Here is a 19,388-nt window from a genome sequence, read left to right as displayed (position 1 = left end):
GTCAAAAATAAAAGCCTTTGGTAGTATCATTAGTAAGTGTTTATATGAATTCACAGCATCACAAGGTGCATTAGCTTTACATGCCATCTGATCTAGCCCTCTGTTGTAAAAGATGGGGGGCAGGGACATTTGTTCTTCTTTGGTCTTACGTTTTTCTTAAACTTCTGGACCTAGGAATGGGCCTGGCTTTGGTTCTCTTGATTTTTAGTGTAAATGCCTGTCTCTCTCAGGCCTCACTTCCTTTCCATTCTCTGATTCTTCGCCTTTTAGGTCAGCTGCCATATACTTTTATTTTTCTGGTATGTTTTGAATTTATGATTTCTAGGTAAATAAAACAAACATTTCCTATTTCAGAATGCCTTGAATGCATTAAAGAAAAGAAAGCAAATGTTTCTAAGATATGTGAAGCTATAAAGAAAACAGATGAGGAAATTGCTTATTACTATAAACATAGTAAAGAAATCAAAGACTGCTATAATAAGTAAGTATTTGACAGAAATGAACTTCCGTTTCTTATCATTTGATAATTTTACTCAAGGTTTCAGAGTTGTTAGTAGAAAATGTTGAGTTGGAAATGTAGTTCAATGGTAAGGCACTTGCCTAACATTTGCAGGGCCCTTTTTATGATTACCACAGACAAACAAAAATCTTACTTTAAAGTAACAGTGTTCTCTCTGTCTTCCTTCCCTGTCTTCCTCTTCCTCCTCTTGTGAACCCAAGGCCTTGTGCACTCTTCCCTCGCACTGAACTAAATCCCAACTCCCAAGTTAGCATCTCTATTTGCAAAATAATCATGTCACATTGCCTGGTTATATGCAACTGCAGAAGGACTTACAGAAGATTCCACAGAAAAGCAGAAATAGGGGTTATAAGATCTCACTAATTCAGACCTACTTAGTCTAAACAGACTTTTGTAAACTGAGGGTGTTGGCACATGCTAGTATTCTAGCACTTAGGAGAGAGAGGCAGAAGAATCAGAAATTTAGCATTGTCCTCAGGTACATAGAGGTCCAGGCCAGGTTGGATATATAAGATCCTGTCTACAGATAAACAGATTTTGTGTATAAGCTTGGGATGTAAAATTGCTGTTGATCTTCGGCTTTTCAAGGTCTTAGATTTCTGTAAGAATTTAACCTAAGGACTGAAGAGATGGCCCCACAGTTAAAAACACTCACTGTTCTTGCCGATGCCCAAGGGTCAGTTCCTAGCACCCACATGGTGGCACGTGACAGGCTGTAATTCCAGTCCCAGGGGTTCCAATGCCTTTTCTTGCCTCCATGGGCACAGAACACATTTGGTGCACAGACTATCATGAAGACAAAACACCCATACACATTAAAAAGAAAAAAAACCTGAAAAATTTCAAGATAAAGACTTAAGAAATATGTCTTTGGATTTATTCATTCATCTTACTTGGTTGCAATTGAATTGAGTTTCTTGTTCAATATTTTCACTATAGGAAAACACTGTGCATAACTCTTAATATCCAACATTAGAGGTTTCATTAATTTAATTATATACTTACTACTGAACATTCAACAGTCAATGAAATTATGACATGTATGTTTGGTTTGGAAAGAAGTTAACAGTACATTACAAATGGAACAAGCAGATAATAAAACATCATTTATAGTATGAATCCAACTAATAATATGTTTCCAATTATATATCTGGATTTCCCAAATTAGGAAAATCGGTTGTATATCAAAATGCTTGTCCTAAATATTTCCTTAGTGATCACTGCAAGCACCTTTTTGTTGTTTTGTTGTTGTTGTTTTGTTTGTTGGTGTTTTTCTGGAGACAGGGTTTCTCTGTGTATCCCTGACTGTCCTGGAACTCGCTCTGTAGACCTGGCTGGCTTGGAACTCATGGAGATCCCCCTGCCTCTGCCTCCTGAGTGCTGGGATCAAAGGCGTGAGCCACCACCACCAGGCAGCACTTTTTGAGTCAGGGTTCCTCTGTGTAGCCCAGGCTGTCCTGGAACTCGCTCTGTAGACCAGACTGGCCTCGACCTCATAGAGATCCGCCTGCCTCTGCCTCCCAAGTGCTTAGATTAAAGGCGTGCACCACCATTGCCTGGCCACTGTGAGCATTTTTAAATGCACAGAATATGTGTATATGTAATCTTTGAACCTCTAATTCTGGAGAATATTTGCTAAGAATTGATCAGAAATTTAGACAAATGTTTAAGAATAGTTTCTGCTCAGCAAGTGACAAAAGAGGGTAAGTTGTTATGTGTGATTATGATCTCAATATTGTTATAATAGTAGTAAAATCTGGAGATAACTTATTAAAGTAGCAATACTAGATACCAATACTAGATACTTAATGTGGGTAGTGGTGGTGCAGGCCTTTAATCCCAGCACTAGGGAGGCAGAGGCAGGCGAACCTCTTTAGTTGAGGGCAGCCTGATCTATAGAGCAAGTTCCAGGACAGCCAGGGCTGTTAAACAGAGAAACCCTGTATCAGAAAAAGTTTTTTAAAAAAAGGAAAAAAATATGGATAGTAATTTTTCTATATATACTTTTCTGTACTTACAGAATGGGCATACTTAATTTTTGAATTTGAAAAATATTAGAAAACAAAATATTCACATACTACTTAGAACAGAGGTGCCATGGTATACAGTAATTTTATATTTTTTTCATTTTGGAAATATTTTTCAAGTTGTGCAATAAAATGGAAAGTATAAGTTAGATATTCAATTTATTCATGCTGTCTGATTTTGAAATTCACTTTGGCCTAGTTTCTTTAATCTCAAAAGGGCATAAAACCTAAGAGTCAAAGGAAAAAAAGCTTCTTTTTAGACCCTTTCCTAGCTCTTTAAATATTTATTACTGAGCCAGGCAGTGGTGGCACATTCCTTTAATCCCTGCACCCAGGAGGCAGAGGCAGGTGGATATTTGTGAGTTCAAGGCCAGCCTGGTCTACAGAGCGAGTTCCTGGACAGCCAGAGCTACACAGAGAAACCCTGTCTCAAAAAACTAAAAAAACCAAAACCAAAACCAAAAACTTACTACTGAAGAATTAATTTCTTTGCCAAAATCACAAAACTGTGATGAGAAAGGATGACTAATGTTGGGGTGTTAATACAACAACATTAATAGAGTATGTAATAGAAATGTCACAGCAATACACAATCTGACCTGTACTTCTCTAGTAATGAAAGCAAGTTTTATGTAAAATGTAATGAATATTAATATTTGGTTATATAAGAACATGAATGCTGGTAGTGGTGGTGATAGGATATGACCATTTTTTAATATGAAGTTATTTTTGCTAGCAAGAGAAAGATTTGTTGTTCTTTAAATGATTACATTCTTTTTTGTTTCTATACCCATCCCACTGTATTCATTTATCACTTTGAGATGGTAATCACATTCAAATTGGTAATCACAACTATAATTTTTTTCATAGCTGGAAGCCAACATGTGATGTTTTTCATAAACATGAAGATTATATGCAAGATCAACTTACTGTTTACCAAGAAAACAATGAAAAAGACAAGTACAGTATATATGTATATATATATGTGTATATAAAGAGAGTATATTAAGTCTCAGTTCCATAAGTTTGTTTTATCAGGGCACACTGTGTAAGAATGGTAATTGAAAAATGTAGCAAGTTTGTATTCTGAGAGAATTTTAAGTAAACAGATGCAGTAGATCTGTTTATTTATTGTAAATCTTCATTTAACTTCATGTGTGTTCAGATACGAACTATTTCTCAGCAGCAACTATTGTAGCAGAATTGTTCAATGATCCTTATAGGAAACCATGTAAAGGATTACTTTCATGTAGAACTAGCTTATGAAAATTTGGGAGTATTGACTTTAATCCCTGCACCCAGGAGGCGGAGGCAGGTGTATATCTGTGAGTTTGAGGCCAGCCTGGTCTACAGAGCGAGTTCCTGGACAGCCAGGGCTACCCAGAGAAACCCTGTCTCTGATGTATTCATCAAGGCGTGTTAACACGTGTGTCCTACCTTGCTCTCATTTGCTTCCTTCTCTCACTACCCTCCCCAACACTCCCTCCCCACCTTAAGCTGCTGTCCACCGGTCCACTAGGTAGTCCCTCTCCTGCTTTCCTAAAACATTACTGTTTCCCACCTCTTAAGATCTCTTCCTTTTCCTCACCTCTTCCTCCCTTTTCTAGTTTTGTTAGTCACACACACACACCCACACACCCATATATAGAAACACATACAGATTAAATCTAGGTTCTACATATAAAAAACCTGTAATCCTTTCTTTTCAAAGATGAGCCCTAAAAGAGGTAGGGATGAAAGTTACAGATTTGGAGTAACTGTCATTAGAAATCATGCAAATGTGTAAAATGTCTCAAGGAAATGTCTGGAGCAAAACCAGGAGCATGATGGTTTAAATGAGAATGGCTCCACGGGCTAATATGTTTGAATATTTAGTGGGCTGTTTGGGAATGATTGAGAGCTGTGGCCTTGTTGAGGAGGTGTGTCACTAGGGGTGGGCTTTGAGATTTCAAAAGTCCATGCCTTTCCTTATTCTCATTCTCTCCCTCCCTCCCTCCCTCCCTCTCTCTCTCTCTCTCTCTCTCTCCCTCTCTCTCTCTCTCTCGCTCTCGCTCTCGCTCTCGCTCTCGCTCTCGCTCTCGCTCTCGCTCTCGCTCTCTCTCTCTCTGCCTTGTGCTTGTGGATAAGATGTATGAGCTCTCAGCTGCTGCTCCAGGGCTTTGCTTGGCTAGCTGCTCCCATGATGGTCCTGGACTCTAACCCTCTGGATCTGTCATTCCACTATAAATTCTTCTATAAATTGCCTTGATTATGTTGCATATTCACAGCAATAGAAAAGTAACTAAGACAAGAAAGAAGCTAGAGTATACCATCTGAAGGCAGGAAATGGAAAAGGAAAAGGAGACTGTTAGGCTATTCTTTATAGATGATGCTTTATTCCCCAAAGAATCTGTAATGATTTATATAACAATACATGGCTTTTAAAATCGAGGCTTTGTGTAGCTGGAGGGCTTCTCTCCAGGTTCCCCAAGCCCCGCAGTCCCACAATCCACTTATAAAATAATCACTCAGACGCTTATATCACTTATAAACTGTATGGCCGTGGCAGGCTTCCTGCTAACTGTTCTTTTATCTTAAATTAACCCATTTTTATAAATCTATACCTTGCCACGTGGCTGGTGGCTTACTGGCGTCTTTACAGGTTGCCTCTCCTGGCGGTGGCTGCAGTCTCTCTCCTCCTTTTTCCTGTTTCCCCAATTCTCCTCTCTCTTTGTCCCGCCTATACTTCCTGCCTGGTCACTTGCCATCAGTGTTTTATTTATATAGAGTGATATCCACAGCAGCTTTGCAGGGCAGTGGTGGTGCACGCCTTTAATCCCAGCACTCAGGAGGCAGAGGCAGGCGGATCTCTGTAAGTTCAAGGCCAGTCTGGGCTACAGAGTGAGTTCCAGGAAAGGTGCAAAGCTACACAGAGAAACCCTGTCTCGAAAAACCAAAAAAAAAAAAAAATCAAGGCTTTAGGGAATAAGAATTTTTGTTGGTTGTGTTTTACTTTGGCTCCTTTGCTCTTTGCTCTTTTGGGGGGCCTGCCACCCAGCTCCCAAATAAATACACATGGAGGCTTATTCTTACTTATAAATGCCCAGTCTTAGCTTGGCTTATTTGTAGCCAGCTTTTCTTAAAGTATCCTGTCTACCTTTTGCCTCTAGGCTTTTATCTTTCTCTATTTCTAATCTTTCTTCTTACTCTGTGGCTTGCTGTGTAGCTGGATGTCTGGCCCCTGGTATCCTCCTCCTTCTCTTGCTTCTTGATTTTCTCTCTTTTTCTCCTTCTAGTCACTCTCTGCCTGCCAGAGAGTGCAACATAAAACAAATGCAACATAAAAGTATGCAGCACATATTTGTGTCACTAAACAAATGTTCCACAGCATAAACAAATGTAACATACTTTAAAAAAATATTCTACAACAAAGAATAATGTAGGAAACCTTTGACTGAGTTAGAAATTCACACAAGTGGTCCTACATATATTACTGGTTATAGGTGCAGATTAGAATTTGAAATTACTAATAGTCAAGGCATTATAGAAATGTCATCAGGTTGGGACTCAGACTATTCATTTAAAAAGCAGTTCAGTTGCCTAAGATGAGTAGATTTTTTTGAAGCTTCAAGGAAATTTCTTTCCTGGGTCTTCAAAAGAATGAAATGGAGAATGGAGTGATTAGAATTATGTGTGTATGCATGTACATACATGTGTGCTTGTATCATTTAAATGTAATTTATGGTCATTTAAGATATGTAGAAGAGATTTATTTATTTAAAGTGTGTGGGTTTTTTGCCTGCATGTATGTCTGTGCACTGCACGTGTATCTGGTGTATCTGGAGGCCAAAAGAGGGGATCAGATCACTTGGAGTTGGAATTATAGAGAATTATGAAGTGCCATGTGAGTCCTGGGAATTGAACCTGGGTCCTTTGGAAGAACAGCTAATGCTCTTAACTGCTAAGCCATCACTCCAGCCTCCATTATATATACACATATAGTGTATGCATATATGGATGTACACACATATATATATATATAATTTTTAAAGGAAAATGTTTCAAAGAGAAGCTACAGCAAATCAATCCAAGTAAGTGTCTTTTAAAAATAGTGTTTATTCTAGATAACCTTTCAAGCTGAACAGAGGTACTTAAGTGGAACAGTTGTTTGTTTTCTAAACCAGCCATATAGATAATTTGAATTGATGACTCAATATCAGACATCTTAAAAACAAAATGAAATAATGCACCAGCCATTTTGCCTTCCTTTTTCACTTCACTTTCCAGACATGATTTCACTATGTACCCTCAACTAGCTTTCAACTTGCTCTATAGCCCACACTTGCTTCAAAATTTAAATTCTCTAGTCTCACTCTACCCGTTGCTTACTTCTAATCTATTCCTGCCTAAGGCATTCATGAAAACGAATATTGCTCCTAATAGGTGAGATAATACTGACTCTTCTTGGATCATTGTAGATGTAACCAATCGTCTTATTAAAATAAGAAACACAGAGCCAATGTAAAAGAGAAAGCCGAGAGGTCAGAGCTCAGAGATAAAATCTTACCTCCTGCAGTGCTCCTAACTTCCCCGAGAGAGAGCTGCTTCCTGTTTGTCTGTGTTTAAATAGTCTTTCTGTTCTGCCTTCTCATTGGTTGTAAACCCAACCACATGACTGTCTCGTCACTGCCTGTAAGTACCGCCCTCCAGGTCTTAAAGGCGTATGTCTCCAATACTGGCTGTATCCCTGAACACAGGGAAATCTACCTAGCTCTTCTAACCACCACGCTCTTGCTATGGCTCTAATAGCTCTGACCCCAGGGCAACTTTATTTATTAACATAAAATTAAAATCACATTTCAGTACAAATAAAATATCACCATAGATCATCACTTAGGGAAGTGATGTGGTATGCCGGAATTGCAGTATGGAATATGTGAGAAGTATGTTAGATCATAAATATATGTTGTGAACAAGATAGATGTTTGCTAATTTCATACAGTATGTTAGCTTTCTTAAAGGTATTTATTTGCTTATATTATTTTCCCTAGTTACTCCAAGTGATAAGTGATTAATTAGCAAATACTCTGAGTTTGAAAAAGAGCTTATTTAGGGGCTCAACTCCCATATCTTGTTAAAGAGAACAGAGTTTAGTAATAGTGTCTTCTGGACATGGCAGAGCTGCCACAGTTATGAACAACATCTGTGGTTGCCTGAACACCATCAAAAGACAGTCAACATTCTAGCGTGGAATGGGAAGGAGGTTCATGAGCCCAACCACAACTGAGGAGTTACGGAGAACTGATGACTTTGGTGTGTAGAGAGAGTCAGTTTTAAGTGTGTGGCTTCTGGTAGGTTGACCATGCTGTAGTGGATGGCCCCACACCCAGAACTATATGGACAGTACAAATGAGAGTTGATGGTTAATAATTAACCAAAGAAGACCCAACATTGGGGGTAGTGGGAAGGGAGGGATGGATCTGTGAGGAGTTCAGGGTGAATATGATCAAAATGCATGGCATGAATTCTCAAAGAATGCCATCATTAAAATGATGAGAATGGATGATAATTGAAGGGGACTAAGGAGTGCATGAATAGCTCAGGTAATAAAACAGAGGTATGGTGGGAGAGTTAGAGAGTTTGAAAGACAAACTATTCAAGGCAGTAAAGATGAGTAAATAATTGCCATTTATGCTTAATGGAATAGACTTTAATAAATGATATTTGCTAAGTTTGTAGATTTCTACATAATTTCTTTTAATTTTAACAGAAAAATGTACCATGATTATATATGTCAGTATGAAAATGTTTTGAAACAATACCAACTAAAATACTCAGAAACACGTTTTTCATGTAAATATTATGAGAAGAAAAAAGAACATGAAGAAATTCAAAACAGAGTGTTGGCATGTACTGAACAACTAAAAAAGAATGAAACTATTCTGATGGAACTTCTAGGTATTGACATTTTATTATATACTGCTCTAGTTACAGCATGTGTACAATGGAAAGAGTATAATCATTCTCAATTGAAAATTTGTTTTACAGTTCCTGCTCCATTCCCATCACTTACTAAATGGACAGTACACATGTATCCACAACAGATTTCACTTATAATTTTATTAGATAAGTATAATTTCTGTTTTTAATTGTTAATATGTTTTCCTGTTGGGAATCTCAATGAGTTGCTTTTCAGTTGAAGTCAGATTTTAAAGATCACTTTAAAAGTCTCCAGGGGTTAGTTTTCATATATGCCCATGTGATCAAAAGCAAGTAAATAACTTCAGAGAAAATAAAATGGTATATGAATCTGGCTTTAAAGTGACAACCAAATGAAGAATTTTATCTTTCTCGGTTTTTTAAGAAGTTCCAACTAAATTGATTATTACGTACTCTTTAGTAGAGAAGGTAGTAAGAAAGTGAGTCATAATCATTCATTTCGAAGTGTATTGGGTACCTGTCTTGTGCTGGGAAATGCTGCAGTTACAGACCTCCCTTGGAAAGAACTCGAGTTTAGTATGGGAATAGGTCATAAATAAATCTGATAAGGACCACTATAATAGATAGTTAAGTAATTTTTAAATGGTATAAGTATCACCTGTTTGTCAGAGAGCTCTTCCCTAATTATGAACTTAAAACTTTAATCTTCTTTAAACCTTTAGAATCTTTTATATGCTTTCTTATCAGATTAGAATTCCACTGTTTGTGCTGTCTTCATCCATGCATTCTGTTTTGTTCCCATTCCAAAACTGTTGTTTTAATGGCTCTACTCCTTGCTTTCTCCATGTTTTGGTTTTCAACTTTTTTTAGTTTTTTATTTGCTGTGCATTAAATTCTCCATGCAAAGGGTCAGAGATTAGTAGGTAATTTAAGACACAACCAGACTTTAAAGGGTTGGCTATGATTTGAGATGGCATACAAAGTTTGAGTGACAAAGAGAGGTAGATGGAGGTAGAAAGAATTGAAGGTTAGGGTTTAAGTATTTATATGTACAATTTTAAATAGACACTTTTAGTAATAACACGATGGAACATTCACTTGAAGTTTTGGTTGTAGCATACAAATCATGTACGTTATAAGGCAAGATAGGAAAGGACTAAAAAAGGTTTCCTAACAGTTTTATTCATGGTTAATTATTCTAATCAGTTCTTAGTTCTCCTAAATGGATTGTACAGTAACTTAAGAAATTATATTATTTAGTAACCTCACAAGATGTCTGTTAATAACTGAGAAATACTCTATAAATATAAACTACTTCAAGCAGGAAGCCCAGGTGGGAGCTCTTTTCAGTTATACAGGATACATTGATGAACATTATGGATAAAGAAAAGGGAAATTGAGTGGATTTTTAATGTTGAGTTTAGAATAAATAAGTGATAGAAACTTAAGTTTGTAGTTGAATTGATTATGTTTTATTAGTTATGCCAAATGGCACAGTGAACTTGCATAGAAAAAGATGAGAATTCTACCTTATAAAAATATTTTATTGAAAGAAAAAGTACCAATGAATATTCTCAATAGAATGTTAATTTTTTTTTTTTTTTTTTTTTTGGTTTTTCAAGACAGGGTTTCTCTGTGTAGCTTTGCGCCTTTCCTGGGACTCACTTGGTAGCCCAGGCTGGCCTCGAACTAGAATGTTAATTTTAAGTTCATTAATATACTATAGGTAAACTATTTATATTAGCATTATCCGTCTTTTCAGTTACCAGTTATCAATATTACTTTTGTAGAAAATAAATGTCAGTAGTATATATTCATTATATAATAAATGTAAAATTTATTTCATGCCTGTTCCTTAACATAAAAAGAGTTAATTTGAGATATAAAACACAAGACATTCTTAAATGTGCCAACAACTTTACCAAGAGATCACTTGAATTGGAAAAAGAAGCAGATGATATGGAAATAGAAATTAATTCTTTAAATAAGGTATATATATTATATTTTAATACATTGTTAATGTATAAATATGGTAATGTTAGTCTACAGTCTTAAAAGAGCTGTTTTTAAGACAGCTTAAATATGGAGAGAGGCCAATTTATGTGCCTTAGTGAAACCAAAATGTATTTCAGATTTTGAATATATTTAACTCTTAGTTTTGGGGAATATTTGGATTTCTTTGAGGTATGAGGAAAGACAAAGAAGGAACAGGATGTAACTAGTCATAAGAACTGATTTATTTTGTTCAATAAAGGGTCAAACCTAGGCACAGTGCAGGGCATGTTAGGCAACTGCATTACTGGATGCGCCCTCAGCCAGAATTTAAAGAGCAACTGTGTCTTTGAAAGATGGAACAAAATAGTAAATAGTTTAGGGATTTGGAAAGACTTATAACTATAGTTTATAATATTTAGAGAGCTAGGATAAAAATAGTTTAGTTTTTAAGATTTTTCTAAAATACATTTTAGTATCATCCCTGGAGTTGTGGGGTTTCTTAACTAATTTAGATTTATTTATTTGTATGGGTGGGGTTTTTTTTCTGCATATATGTACATGCATGCCTAGTGCCTGTGGAGGTGAAAAAAGGCATCAGATCCCTAGAACTGGAGTATGGGTGGTTGCGAGCCATCATATAAATGCTGGGAACTGAACCTGAGTCCCCTGTAAGAGCTGCAGGTGTTCTTAACTATTAGCCCTCTCTCCAACCATGACACAGCAATTTTCACCAATACTACCAAAAATACAAATTTGAGGTTCTAGAAAAAAAATGATATTTATTAGTTAAGAAAAGTATATATGTGTGGCTGTTTTGAAGGATCTCTCTGTCTGTCTGTGTGTGTGTGTGTGTGTGCGCGCACACGCACGCATATCTAGAGGCCAGAAGTCAATATTGGGTATCTTCCTCAAATCGTCTCCACCTGAAACCGAAGTACATCCATTTGGCTTGACTGACTGGCCAGTGAGCTTGAGAGATCCGACTGTCTTCACCTCTCCAGTACTGGGATTACAGGCTCACACCCTTATACCTAGCTTGTATATGGGTGCAAGTGTGAGCCGATATGAAGCTAATTATTTTTTTATCTCACTTTTCTTTTTAGCAGATTGCAAGACTTTTTGAAAGAAAGAATTTTTCAGAAGCTCTAGAAGAAAAGAATAAAAATACAGAAAAGAGAAAAGAATTTAAAGAAAGGTATAGGTAAACTTTAAAACTGAATTTAATGTGAATAGATATTCTGCAGCTAAAATTTTGAGTCTGTATCTAATGAAATTTTATGCAAGCTAGTTTTCTATTAATTTTATGAAGCTATTATTTATTTAAATGTTATGAACTAATATCCAAAATTGCTTGTTGTTATGAAGACCAAAGATATCATACAACAAGAAATAGGATAAGAGCAGCTCATCTGTTCCTTTTGTTGTTGTTATTTGAGACAGGGTTTCTCTGTGTAACGGCCCAGGCTGTCCTGGGACTTGCTTTGTAGACCAGGCTGGCTTCAAACTCACAGAGATCCACCTGCCTCTGCCTCCCTAATTCATCTGTTCTATAACTTGTCAGTGTTCAAAAAATGTATCCAGTTTCTGTGGTTGGACGCAAGAGTCAAACAGTAGAAAAGCACTGTTTTTACCCTTTTTTCCACTTGACTGTTCACCAGTGTGACTAGTTCTTCCTTTACCTCCGTGAAGGAAGTGAAGATTAGACCCCACATTCTTCTGAGTCTGTAGCGTTGTATGTTTTCACTGATACTTGTGGAGATGATACAAGGCATCAGGGAGGCATTAAAGACACCTTGATTTTCCCTGTTACTTTAGGAGGGGAAAAGACGTGTATTACTGTTGGTGTTTCTGATCAACGTTCTTCTTTTGGGCTTCTGCATATAACCTATTTTCACTCCTCAGACTTTATTATTTATCCCCAACATACTCCCCTCCTGAGTTAATTTCCCTGATCCTACTTTGGAACTGTTAAACTGATGCCTTCACTCCTTCATATTACTTCCTGACAGTTTGTCATTAATTTTTTGATGAAATTGATTGAGAAATTTGAAAATATATACAATTTTATTTTATAGACACTGAATATCATAAAAATGTGTTATATTAAGAGGAACTGATATAACCACCATGCTGTTTTTACTCAGTATATGCTATTTTACTACGTATGTTTTTGCTTTCCATTGTTTCAGTTACTCATGTCCAGTCATGATTTGAAAATATTAAATGGAAAATTCCAGAAATATTGAACACTATTCTGAATAGTATGATGAAGTCTCATGCCATTCTGTTCCTTTCCATATAAGATGCAAATCACTGCTTTGTTCAGGGAATCAGTGTTAGCTACACTACCTGCTTGTTGGTTGTTTAGTATCCCTCTCACTTATCAGATCAATGTGGTGATATCCTGGTATTTATGCCCAGCGTCACCCTTATTTTTAAAATGGCTCCTGCATATAAGATTAGCAATGCTGACAATTGTGTTATGTCAGAGAGAGGCTGTATAGTTTTTTTTTAAGTGCTAGCTTTCAATTTAAGGAAAGAAAACAAGAATACACTTTGCTTGTTAAGATTTATGATACCAAATTTATCTATGGAACTCTGAAGAAGGAAGAAATAAATACTACTTTTACTCTCATACCTTAATGCAGAAGTTATAGCTACAGTGTGTAATGATTTCTTAGTTAAGATGGAAAAGACATTGAGTATGTGTATGTCTGTTTCTGTGTATAGGAAAAGGTATAATATATGTAAACTTTGGTACTAGCTATGGTTTAGGCAGCCATTGAAGGTAGGGGTCTCAGAATATATCTTCTCTTCAGAAAAGGAGAGTAATGTATTTTTGATAGTGTTTTATACTCATTTGATTTAGAAAAAAATTCAGTGAAGTTATTCTTACAGTAAAAAGATTAAAAGACACATTTATGACTAATATTTTATTGCTTTAATAATTCCTGTATTTATGATAGTTCATTTGTTTCTAAATAAATCTTTTTCAAATCTGAAGTACTCTGAAATCTAAAACATGTTATTTATAGTGAAAGTGTATAAAATAATTTTGATCTTCTTTAAAATGATTGTGTTTAAAAGGAAGAGTATAGCCGGGCGGTGGCACACGCCTTTAATCCCAGCACTCAGGAGGCAGAGCCAGGCGGATCTCTGTGAGTTCAAGGCCAGCCTGGGCTACCAAGTGAGTCCTAGGAAAGGCGCAAAGCTACACAGAGAAACCCTGTCTCGAAAAACCAAAAAGAAAAAAAAAAAAAGAAAGAAGGAAAGAAAAAAAAAAGGAAGAGTATAGTATACTGAGAAGAGCATTGGACTTAATCAGACAATACCGGCACTCCCTTTTACCAAGTCATTTAATACTAGTGATAAAGTCTGTGAAATGCTCTGCAGACCTAGTATTATGATCTGCAAAAGTGAAGTTTTAACTGTATAGTATCTAAATACCCTTCTGGGTTTAAATTTAATTTTTACTTTGCTAATAGTGAATGTCAACTCTTCTCTTCAGAATTTTTGAAAAAGATGAGCATGTATTGAACAGATCCTCTCAAAGTAGCCAGTTACTACCACCTCGTGAGTCTCAGAAATTTGTAAGACTAATAAAGATGCATTCTTCAGAACCAAGAGTTACAGGTACAGAATTTATCATTCAGAAACCTCATTTTTTCTTGACAGCGAGGAAATAACATTAATTTTAATTATCACTTGGTGTAAGCAATGACAAACAATACTGAAGACCTGTAGGCCTGGGAAAGTTCCATTTTAAGTCTTCTGAGTGCAAACGGGATATGACTTGTTCACATAGCTTTTCTTTTTCAGTTTTGAGAAGGAAAGCATTTGTGTAATGTTTTTCCAAGTGTCATACATAGTCTGGTAGCAGGAATGTCAGAAGAGGGTGACCAGCTCTACAGTAAACAGATAGTTACATTGTGCTAGTCGCTGAAATGTTAAAGTCGGGTTTCATTCAAGGGTCTGCGGAGTAGTCACATTGGGTTACTTTACTACACTGTTTTAATTATTTCTTCATTAATGTCACTGCTCTGCCTTTAGTAATCAATTTCAAGAGAGTAGTTTTGTCACATGTCCATTTTGTCATTTCACATTCATGATTATTGTAACAACTAGTATATAGGAGTGAATGAAAAGGTTTGAAGTAATTTCATATTTTAAGCTGAATACTCTTATAAACTTGATTTGCCAAAGTATAAATTGTGATTAAATGTTAGAGAGATGAGGGCTGGGTCCGGGTGTGTAGCTCAGTGACAGAGGGTGAGCTTAGCATATACAAGGCAGTGAGTTCGAGATCATGATTGGTTTTGTTTTCAGAATTAATTTGAAGTAATATATTTAATCTAGATAAAAAAGAAGAAAATTCAGTCAGTCAGTCAAAGTTTGCTAATAGTGATTTGAGACAAGAAAATGACTCACAGGTATGTCTTTCTGTTTTTAATAGCATAAATGTCTACATTGAATGAGATAATAAATGTAGGTAGGATACAAGGATGTATGTGTGTGCTTGTGTATACATGCATGTACATAATAAATTAGCCACTGCTATTACCTCATGGTCTAAAATGTTCAAGAGTTTCAGTATGGCATTCAATATAAACTTCCCCCTTGTGACTAAATATCATATAAAATATTTTTTAAAAATACCAAGCCTGGTAGTTAGACCAGAACTCCTGAGAAATATCTGCTAAACCCTTCATCACAGTACTGATTGCACAGGCTGTACCGGCAGCACTCTTTCATAGGGATTTCTGTCACTAAAACATACCGGAGACTATTAACATATTTTTCTTGGTTTTTTGAGACAAGGTTTCTCTGTGTAACAGCCCCTGCTATCCTGAAACTCTCTTTGTAGGTCAGGCTGGCCTTGAACTCATAGAGATCCTCCTGCCTCTCTCTACCTCCTAAGTGCTGGGATCAGAGGCATGCACAACCAGGCCTGGTGACAGTGAACTTACAAAGAGAAAAAAAAATGTGACTCCTACAGTGAAATAGATTGTTGCTGTTGCTCTTGGTTGACTCCCGGAGCTTAAAAGTTTAAGGTCCTATTGCTAAAGACACCATGCATTTCCAATACAGGACTTGGAAGAATTGAGCTGGATCTGACCTGGAAGTCTCCCTCCTGAAAACAAGTTCTCTTAGTATTCAAAGATGATATTTAAGCTGGCAACGGAGAAAAGCAAATAATATTCCTACCTAACAATAAGGCCTGTGAACCACAGCAGTGGGGTGTTTATCACTTTCTGCTTTATTCCACTGAGACAAGGTCTCTCTTTGAATCTGAAGCTTGATGGTTCAAATAAACTAACTGGCCATTGAGCTCCCAGGACCTACCTGTCTCAGCCTCCCATGCCCAACTTTTATGTGGGTGCGGAATTCAAACCCAGGTCCTCCAAGTGCACTTACCAAAGCCCTAGGCCCCCCCCCCATACACACACACACACACACACACACACACACACACACACACACACACGCGGAGAGAAACAGAGGCAGAGAGACAGGGTCTTGAGATATAGTGTAGACTGGTCTCAAACTCAATTTTCTCTTTCTTCTGCCTCTCATGTCTGGGATTGTAGGCATGAATGACCGACCATACACGCACACACACACACACACACACACACACACACACACACCACTTAACTAATTCTAGTAATTAGTTAATAATTGCTATCTTGTCATAATGAAAGATAGAAGTCAAACAAAAAGAACCATTTCACTGTAGTGGTAGATAATTTTTAATTACAGCACTCAAGAAACAGGCAAACAGGTCTGTGAGTTCGAGGCCAGCCTGGTTTACATAGCAAGTCAGTTCTAGAGCAGCCAGGGCCACATAGTGAGACCCTGTCTCAGGAGAAAAAAAAACAGCCCTTCCCTGGGAAAACTAGGCTGCCAAGGGAAAAGAAATTTACATGCTTTCAAATTATTTGGGGGAATTATAGAAGAAGTCAAACTAGAATTTATAAGATTTAACAAAATACTATAAAACATGAAACAGACTGATTCTCAGAACAAGATGTGTATTAAAAACAAACATTAGAAAGTGAAAAATTTAGCCGGGCGGTGGTGGCGCACGCCTTTCATCCCAGCACTCGCGGATCTCTGTAAGTTTGAGGCCCGCCCGGGCTACCAAGTGAGCTCCAGGAAAGGCGCAAAGCTACACAGAGAAACCCTGTCTCGAAAAACAAAAAAACAAAAACAAAAAAAAAAAAAGAAAGAAAGTGAAAAATTTAAATATCAAGTATTTCTTCTTCAAAATGCTCACAATAAAGATTAGTGAACAGAAAAGCAAAAATTAGTGATATTAAAAGGTTGGGTTGATAAATCTGATCAAAGCTAACATACTTTAAGTATCAATAAGATGCCAGCAATTTAACCCTTGTCCCCCTAAAACAGTTGAGACAAAAGGAAAGATAAGTTTGTTTATCTCTGGATAAACAGAAGATCATCCTAAATGTGGAAGATAATTTTTAAAAATACTGAGAGAATGCTATGTAAGACTTTTTACCACTAAATTTAGGATAAGATGGATATTTCTGTAAGACAATTTAAGTTATAAACAGGCTGAAAAGCAAATAAAGAAAAACACAGGTATATAGTCTCCCAGGTAAACAAGTGCAATCTCTGATAGCTATTGTTATTCTTCTCCCTTATTCCTCTCATACCTAGACTCGGGTTCTCAGGAGAACTCCAGCAAAGCTTTCAGGAGTGTGTCAGACTGCTCAGCCTTGGTGCTACTGACTTCTTTCTTCTTCTTCTTCTTCTTCTTCTTCTTCTTCTTCTTCTTCTTCTTCTTCTTCTTCTTCTTCTTCTTCTTCTTCTTCTTCTTCTTCTTCTTCTTCTTCCTTCTTCCTTCTTCTTCCTTCTTCTTCTCCTCCTCCTCCTCCTCCTCCTCCTCCTCCTCCTCCTCCTTCTCCTTTTCTCCTTCTCCTCCTCCTCCTCCTCCTCCTCCTCATTATTATTATTATTAGTTTTTTTGAGACAGGGTTTCTCTGTGTAGCCCTGGCAGTCCTAGAACTCGCACTGTAGACCAGGCTGACCTTGAACTCAAGAAATCTACCTGCCTCTGCCTCCTGAGTGGTGGGGATTAAAGGCATACACCACCACGGCCGAACTGAGAGAGATTTTTTAAAGAACCATAAGAGGATCCTACAAAGACTGCCAGCCATCAAAAAAATTAATTCGCTCTTTGCTTACAAAGTAAAGTGCGTTTCTTTGAGGCATAATTCACATCCATAAAATTTACTATTTCAAAGTTTGAGTTCAATGATTTTTAGCATACAGGTTGCACAACTGTCACCACTGATCCCAGAACATTTGTATCACCTCATAAATGTTTTTAAAAGGACATGGAAATGGAGTAGACAATAAAGAAAACAATAATATTCTAAAACTTGACTAATGAATATGGATAAAATTTTAAAAGTTTACTTTAAATGTGGAAAGACCACAAATAGTTAGCATACTTGTCAAAAACATCAAATTATTTAAGAATCCTAAACCTTTTTGTTTCTCAGTATATATGCCTTTATATTTCCTATGTAGTTATTTCAGTTAATGTATGTAGTTGTAGATATTGATAATGGTGATGATTATGAGAATTAAATACTAATGTAATTAGAGACCTCAATGTCTCTATTTGATACGTGATTATTATTTATAAAGGAAATCTAATGCTTAATTTTTTTCTTTCAGATATTTAATTACTCTGATATGGATAGTAGTTCAAAATGTTCACATGTTACAGCTGTCAAAAATTCACAAGGTTTTATGCAATTCAGGTAATTTTTAAAAATAAGAAAATGCCCAAAGAGTTGGGGTATGGTTCAGCGCTAGTGTATTTGTCTGCTTTCAGTTCCTAGAACTGCCTCTCTCAAGGAAAAGAAACATTATAGTCTCTGAGATAACTTGTAAATATTGACTCTGAAATAATAAAAATTATATTTGTTGCATTTTAGATTGAATCAGTCAAATTACAGTCAATGGATTGAAAAAGGACATATAGGTATTTCTTGTTTATATTTTTCTTAAACAACCAATTTTACCAGTTTTTATATTAAATAAATTATCTGAATGTTTTCATCTCTGGTTAATAGATACGTATGTGGCTTAAGAATATATTTTAGGGCCGGGCGGTGGTGGCGCACGCCTTTAATCCTAGCACTCGGGAGGCAGAGCCAGGAGGATCTCTGTGAGTTCGAGGCCAGCCTGGTCTACCAAGTGAGCTCCAGGAAAGGCGCAAAGCTACACAGAGAAACCCTGTCTCGAAAAACCAAAAAAAAAAAAAAAAAAAAAAAAAAGAATATATTTTAGGCCCGGCAGTGGTGGCGCACGCCTTTAATCCCAGCACTTGGGAGGCAGAGCCAGGTGGATCTTTGTTGAGTTCAAGGCCAGCCTGGTCTACAGAGCGAGATCCAGGAAAGGTGCAAAGCTACACAGAGAAATCCTGTCTTGAAAAACAAAAAACAAAACAAAACAAAAAAAAAATGTTTTAGAGCTGGAGAGATGGCTCAGAGGTTAAGAGCACTACTGTTTTTCCAGAGGTCCTGAGTTCAATTCCCAGCAACCACATGGTGGCTCATAACTATCTGTAATGAGATATGGCGCCCTCTTTTGGCCTGCAGGCATATATGCAGACAGAAAACTATACATAATAAATCTTTAAAAAATACATTTTATTCCAAAAATAAAATGGATACATTGCCTTGTAGAAAATTTGGAAAACAGAAAAATATAAAGGAAACAAAATAATCAATAACCAGACATAACTGACATAATACATCCTGATGTATAGTCTTGTCTTTTTTTTAATACACAGGTATATATTGTTCTCCCCCAAAATTTGAATTATACAGTATATGTAATTTATATCCCATTTCCCTACTCAACAATATAGTCTTTACAAATAAAAGATG

General features: G+C 36.6%; 1 protein-coding gene across 5 annotated transcripts in view; it reads left to right on the top strand.

The window, feature by feature from the left end:
- The window catches only part of C14H14orf39 (chromosome 14 C14orf39 homolog), a 36,581-nt gene that overhangs the window by 2,109 nt on the left and 15,084 nt on the right, over positions 1-19,388 (top strand). For 2 of the 5 annotated variants that reach the window (XM_076550869.1, XM_076550871.1), the window contains exons 4-13: positions 355-481; positions 3,418-3,507; positions 8,297-8,484; positions 8,575-8,617; positions 10,335-10,455; positions 11,565-11,662; positions 13,970-14,094; positions 14,818-14,891; positions 18,169-18,254; positions 18,432-18,478. In XM_076550869.1, the coding sequence (XP_076406984.1) occupies positions 355-481; positions 3,418-3,507; positions 8,297-8,484; positions 8,575-8,617; positions 10,335-10,455; positions 11,565-11,662; positions 13,970-14,094; positions 14,818-14,891; positions 18,169-18,254; positions 18,432-18,478 (999 nt within the window). The remainder of the gene's footprint in view (positions 1-354; positions 482-3,417; positions 3,508-8,296; positions 8,485-8,574; positions 8,618-10,334; positions 10,456-11,564; positions 11,663-13,969; positions 14,095-14,817; positions 14,892-18,168; positions 18,255-18,431; positions 18,479-19,388) is intronic. The other 3 variants (XM_042260778.2, XM_076550870.1, XM_015986344.3) reach the window with 3 other exon arrangements.

Source organism: Peromyscus maniculatus, chromosome 14, assembly GCF_049852395.1.
Source record: "Peromyscus maniculatus bairdii isolate BWxNUB_F1_BW_parent chromosome 14, HU_Pman_BW_mat_3.1, whole genome shotgun sequence".
NCBI lineage: Eukaryota > Metazoa > Chordata > Mammalia > Rodentia > Cricetidae > Peromyscus > Peromyscus maniculatus.
The sequence above is the reverse complement of the archived record's forward strand: the minus strand, read 5'-3'. Positions and strand labels throughout refer to the sequence as shown.